Source organism: Procambarus clarkii, chromosome 72 (genome assembly GCF_040958095.1).
Source record: "Procambarus clarkii isolate CNS0578487 chromosome 72, FALCON_Pclarkii_2.0, whole genome shotgun sequence".
In the NCBI taxonomy this organism is placed as follows: Eukaryota; Metazoa; Arthropoda; class Malacostraca; order Decapoda; family Cambaridae; genus Procambarus; species Procambarus clarkii.
This window is the reverse complement of record NC_091221.1, coordinates 3,472,440-3,478,743: the sequence shown is the minus strand read 5'-3', so window position 1 is coordinate 3,478,743 and position 6,304 is coordinate 3,472,440. Positions and strand designations below refer to the sequence as shown.

The window sequence follows — 6,304 nt, the reverse complement described above, 5'->3', positions numbered from 1 at the left end:
AGCAGAGTCGAGCAATTAGCTCTTGGACCCCGCCTTTCTAACCAATCTATTTTTCCTCTATTATATCTACTACATATATTTCTCTCTAACACACACACACAGGAAGCAGCCCGCGACAGTTGTCTAACTCCCAGGTACTTATTTACTACTAGGTGATCAGGGGAATCAGGATGAAAGATACTCTGCCCGTTTGTTTCCGTCTCCACCAGGAATCGAACCCGGGCCATTTGGACTACGACCCCCAAGCGCTGTCCACTCAGCCGCAAGGCCCCCCCCCCCACCGAGGCCTGTACTTACGTAGTTGTGCTTGCGGGGGTTGAGCTCTGGCTCTTTGGTCCCGCCTCTCAACCGTCAATCAACTGGTGTACAGGTTCCTGAGCCTACTGGGCTCTATCATATCTACACTTGAAACTGTGTATGGAGTCAGCCTCCACCACATCACTGTCCTAATGCATTCCATTTGGGAACTCAGTTTTCACCTGTGTCCCCTTGTGCGTGTGCCCCTGGTGTTAATTGATCGGTCTTTATCAACCCCCATCATTTCCTCTTGGAATCTTGTATGTGGTGATCATGCCTCTCCTAACTCTTCTTTCTTCCAGCGACGTTAGGTTTAGTTCCCGTAGTTTCTCCTCGTAGTTCATACCCCTCAGCTCGGGTACTAGTCTGGTGGCATAACTTTGAATCTTTTCCAATTTAGTCTTTAGCTTGACTAGATATGGACACCACAGTGGAGCTGCATACTCCAGGATTGGTCTAGCATTCGTGATATACAAAGTTCTGAATGATTCCGTACCACAAGTTTCTAAAAGCAGTTCTTATGTTGACCAACCTGGCATATTCTGCTGATGTTATCCTCTTGATATGGGCTTCGAGGGACAGGTCTGGCGTGATATCAACCCCAAAGTCTTTCTTTCTGACTAAGTATTTCATCTCCCAAATGATACCTTGTAACTGGCCTCCTGCTCCCTACACCTATCTTCATTACATTACATTTGCTTGGGTTAAACTCTAACAACCATTTGTTCGACCATTCCTGCAGCTTGTCCAGGTCTTCTTAAAACCTCAAGCTGTCCTTCTCTGTCTTAATGCTTCTCATAATTTTGGCGTCGTCAGCAAACATTGAGAGGAATGAGTCTATACCCTCTGGGAGATCATTTACGAATTTCAGAAACAGGATAGGTCCAAGTACAGAGCCCTGTGGGAATCCACTGGTGACTTCACGCCAATCTGAGGTCTCACCCCTCACTGTAACACTCTGGTTCCTATTGTTTAGGTACTCCCTTATCCACTGGAGCGCCCTACCAGTTTCTCCAACTTATGCACCAGCCTCTTATTTGGTACTGTGTTGAAGACTTTCCGACAGTCCAAGAAAATGCAGTCTGCTCACCCTTCTCTTTCTTGCTTAAATCTTTCTTGCCTCGTAGTAGTATTCTATTAAACCAGGGAGATAAGATTTGCCATCCCTGAACCCATCTTGGTGGCGAGTCACGAAGTCCCTTCTCTCCAGATGTGTTACTAGGTTCTCTCTCACTATCTTCTCCATCACCTTGCATGGTATACACGTTATAACGGCCTGTAGTTCAGTGCCTCTTGCCTGTCACTCTTTTTGTATATTGGGACTTATTATACACCATGGAGAGTGGCAAGCAAAGTGCTTTTGCACACTTTATTAATATCCATGGAGAGATTCCGTCAGATCCAACAGCTTTTCTCACAGCCAGGTCCAATAGATACCTTCTAAATTCGTCTCTGGTAATTTCAAACCCGTGTAAAGCTGTATTTAATGCCACCTCTCTTAGTTCAAGGACCTCTCCTCGTTGTACTGTGAAGACTGTTACGAATCCATGTCAGATTATGGATCCTCACGGTAATTACATACAATGTGAATTATATAAATATACATGTGTGTGTTGGCTCTTGTATTATATTAAGACAGGACGTGGCAACATAATTGGGGTCTTGGCTTGCTTGTTGGGGTGGACAGGAAATATTCCTGTCTGATATATTCCTAATTGAAGTATGGCTGCCAATATTAATAATTGTGTTATGCTGTTTATTAAAGAATTTATATACATTCGTCTTGTTTATATATGTGTTTTTCTTTATCCATTTTAATGTTTGTATCTACATGGTTGTATTCTGGTATATCCATGTCCTGCATGGGACTGTCCCCCCTAGATATATTTCCCGTGCTGACTGATGTACGAACTTTGCTGTACCAGATAGGTAACAAAGACCTCCTGGAATCTCTTGTCGAGTACCTCACGCAGCTCTTTGTCATTCTCTGTGTACCTGTCCTTACTCGTTCTCAGTTTCATCACTTGTTTTTTCACTGTTCTTTTCCTCATGATGGGACTGTGGAGCAGTTTTGGGTAGGTTTTGACTTTATTTGCTGTCATTGTCATACTTTCGCTTTCGCTTTGATGTCCAAAGAGCTTGGAAAGGATGTGGGAGGAAGAAGGATGGGGCGATGAAATTCTTGGAAGAGGATTTGGATGTGGAGAGAGGAGGCTTGAAAGTTCGGTGGCCCGTCCACCTTGGATTGGAGATGTTTTTTCAGTCAAAGCCTGTAGCTTAAGTTCTTCTTGGGCGGCAGGAGGCTAGTGGTGGGGCAGGGTGATGTCGTCCTGGTTCACTTGAGGTGGTCTGTCTGGCTTGGAGGAGGCGTCTTCCTTATTGAGATGGTGAGAGGTAAGTTCACTGTTGCTTGGTGGTGTCTCGGCCAGGAGGTATTCGCATGTACTTCCCGAATGTTAGCGGTGGTATTGGTATTCCTGTCGGGTCTTCATCTTCTTCCAGGAAGGTCACTTGTCCCCTCTTGAAGTCGAATTTAGGGTCGATGTATGCACTCTCCAGAGCGCAGAGGTCTACATAGCGTTCCACGGTCTCGTGGTGGACAAACACAGGGTAAGGAATGGTGGTCCTGAGCTGGTTCATGATCCTGTTGCATTCTAAGGCAATGACCATTCTTGTGCTTCGATTGCCGTTGAAATTGCCACCGTGATTGAGGTAAAGTCCATAGCAGGGCATATACTGTGTCTCTGCTTCTCTTCTCATACTAAGGTATTCATTCCTGGCCCTCTGGTATCTCCCTCTGCTTTATGGCATTCTGTTATTTCTGTAGTTCTTCCACATTCTTGTGTTTGCTTGCTTCCTCACACACCAGATTAAACCATGGATTCCTCTTTTGCTTTCTTTTTTGTCCCTTGGGCGAGGACAAACATGTTTACTGCCTCCTGACACTCTTGTGTGACTTAGTCCACTATGCCTTGTACAGACTTTACTCTCTGAGTTCTGTTTTCCATGATATTTGTGTTAGGAATTTTTTCATCTCTTTGTTTCCTTTCGATACGTCAGCCCTTTGCTTTCTTGTCCTTTTCTGCGGGGATATTATCCCTAACTCCATCAAATAATCAAATGTCAGTACACTGTGGTCACTCATCCCAACATGGGTTTCCAACTTAGCTCTTTAACGTTCTAAACGTTCTAACGAACGTTTAACGTTCTGATGACCACAGTCGTCATTTGTTCAAAACTCCTGAACGTTCCAGTGACGACTGCAGTCATCATTCTCAGTCATGTTGGCTAACTTTAACACGCCTTTTTGTTGCTTTATTTCGCTTTTCTTACATTCTGAAAACACCATCGCAAAGTATAACTCTGTAGCTTAAAAAGATACAAAACTTAAAACGTTACCATTGGGTAGTAACTTCGCAGCGTTGGATATAAAATATCACTAAGCGAATTGGCGCTTGACCCAGGACGCTGGCAGCGCCCAAAATTGGGTAATGGGGCTAAACATGTCACTTCCTTTATGTCTATCTTGAGGTTATCTTGAGATGATTTCGGGGCTTTAGTGTCCCCGCGGCCCGGTTCTCGACCAGGCCTCCACCCCCAGGAAGCACCCCGTGACAGCTGACTAACACCCAGATACCTATTTTACATCTAGGTAACACGGGCATAGGGTGAAAGAAACTGTGCCCATTGTTTCTCGCCGGCGCCTGGGATCAAACCCCGGACCACAGGATCACAAGTCCAGCGTGCTGTCCGCTCGGCTTACAGGCTCCCTTTGTCCAAGTCATTCAGGGTAGAGTCTAGGTGGCTCATCTTCCCCTCTCATTCTTGTGAGTCCCTTGACGTGTTGGTTTAGAAGGTTTCTGGTCACGACGTCCAGTACTTTAGCTCTCCAAGTATCTGGTCTTCTGTGTGGGTCTCTGTTCTCCCAATCTCTCTTCTTATGGTTGAAGTCTCCCGTGATTACCAGTCTGGATCTGTTCCTGCAAACGACAGAAGCTGCTCTATTAAATTGTCTCGCGTCAGGTATATGAGGTGGTTGGGGATTTTAAAACCCCAAAAGGGAGCTCTGATCGTTGCACCAGACTGTTACTTGCGTACAGGCAGACAGAGTCCTCAACCACTCCCTGACAGAACAAACAACCGACCTCGGCAGCCACACTCCTGCTACCGTCGGTCGACAAGCAATGGACACTGGAGTGCTTGCAATTTAGCTAATAGATCACCCTGTACGCACCTTGATCTTGGAGAGGGGTGCAGCATCACCTACTTTGGGGTGCGGCTCCAAAACTGGCCTCGTCTTGTGTACACACCCTACTCGAGCCTCTGTGACTCCCTCACTCTCTCCTCGTTTGGAATGATCTCCTAAATCTCTCCCTTTTGTGAATTAGTGTCCACTGTCACCCCTATCTACAGCCGTGACCCTTTTTCCCTCTCTCGCTTTCTGGGAAACCTCACCAAGACAAGAGCAAAAGCCAGCTAACATATAAAACATTTGATATGCAAAGAAAACGTACATATTACACGACATATAAAATAGAACATTACCTTATAACACTAAGCTGCTACAACCCGGTAGCACTCCAAATCATATCCTGGCTTCACCAACTCTCCATATCAAGAGGCTGCACAACTCTTGGCTTACCACTTACTACTTCCTCCCTGCTTGGGGCTGCAATACTTTCACAACAATACTGTATCCTCAACCCTAAGGAGTATATGAAACTCTGTTTGGGGGCAGAAATACCAGAAACATCTACATAAGTATCCCCCAACACAAGAAATCAATCTCTCACCTTATACTGCATCTTACTTTTCAATAAACATTCTAGCACTCTCCCAAAATATCAGGAAAGGATATTCATAAAGAACATTTGTTCACCAGGAAAGGAACTTCTGCAGTTCTCCCAATCTGCTGTACAACGAAGGTCCTGCATCCAACAACAGTGACGCTTCTCCACTAATTCCATAAAGAAACGTGTAGCTTCCCTACACTGCTTTTTTTCGAGATATATACAAGAGTTGTTACATTCTTGTAGAGCCACTAGTACGCGTAGCGTTTCGGGCAGGTCCCTGGAATACGATCCCCGCCGCGAAGAATCCTTGTTACAACCAAGTACACATTTTACTGTTGCGTTAAACAGAGGCTACAGTTAAGGATTTGCGCCCAGTAAATCCTCCCCGGCCAGGATACGAACCCATGACAAAGCGCTCGCGGAACGCCAGGCGAGTGTCTTACCACTACACCACGGAGACTGGTGGGCTTGAAGTCAAATCCTCACTAGGGAGTTATGCTCTAACACAGAGTTCAGCGTACACTTCTTTTCCAGCCTCGAAGTTCCTCCATTAGCTCCTTCCCAGACAAACCGCAGGGATCTATGACGTAGGACGCTCACTCCCTGACCCTCAACATGGCGCTCACACAGGCCGCCCACAAGAATCGCTTTAGGACTACTCCACAAGGCTTCTTCTAGTCCTGACTGGAGTACATGGAGTCGCCCGGCAAGCTCAACAACAGAAACTCCTGCTTACTTCCTCTTGAAGGCACACAATTAGAGTTCCACAAAGGCGCGACCAACACTCATTTCCAGGTCGCCTCGAATTTATCCAAATCACAGAGAAATGGTGTACTGTGTCCCCAACACCTTCCTCACACTTGCAGATATGTAGCCTTCACTCCACTAGTAACACAGGGGTGCAGGCGATGAGTCACAATAACGTGGTTAAAGTAAGTTGGCCAGACCACACACTAGAAGGTGAAGGGACGACGACGTTTTGGTCCGTCCTGGACCATTGTCAAGTCGATTGTCACAATCGACTTGAGAATGGTCCAGGACGGACCGAAACGTCGTCCCTTCACCTTCTAGTGTGTGGTCTGGTCAACTAATACAGGGAACTATATCTTTCCTCCTTCCAGGACAATCAACGAAGTACGACCACCTCTGAAGACTGCTGGGACTCAAGTGAGGTCACGACGTCCTGCTAGCGTCACGTCACGTCACCAAAGGGT

The 6,304-nt window shown here is 46.1% G+C and overlaps 1 protein-coding gene across 1 annotated transcript in view; it reads right to left on the bottom strand.

The window, feature by feature from the left end:
• LOC138356412 (uncharacterized) overlaps nucleotides 1-3,057 on the bottom strand; it is an 8,938-nt gene extending 5,881 nt beyond the window's left edge. The window contains exon 1 of the mRNA XM_069312553.1: nucleotides 2,744-3,057. Within this exon, the coding sequence (XP_069168654.1) occupies nucleotides 2,744-3,057 (314 nt within the window). The remainder of the gene's footprint in view (nucleotides 1-2,743) is intronic.
• Between the last annotated feature and the right edge of the window lie 3,247 nt (nucleotides 3,058-6,304).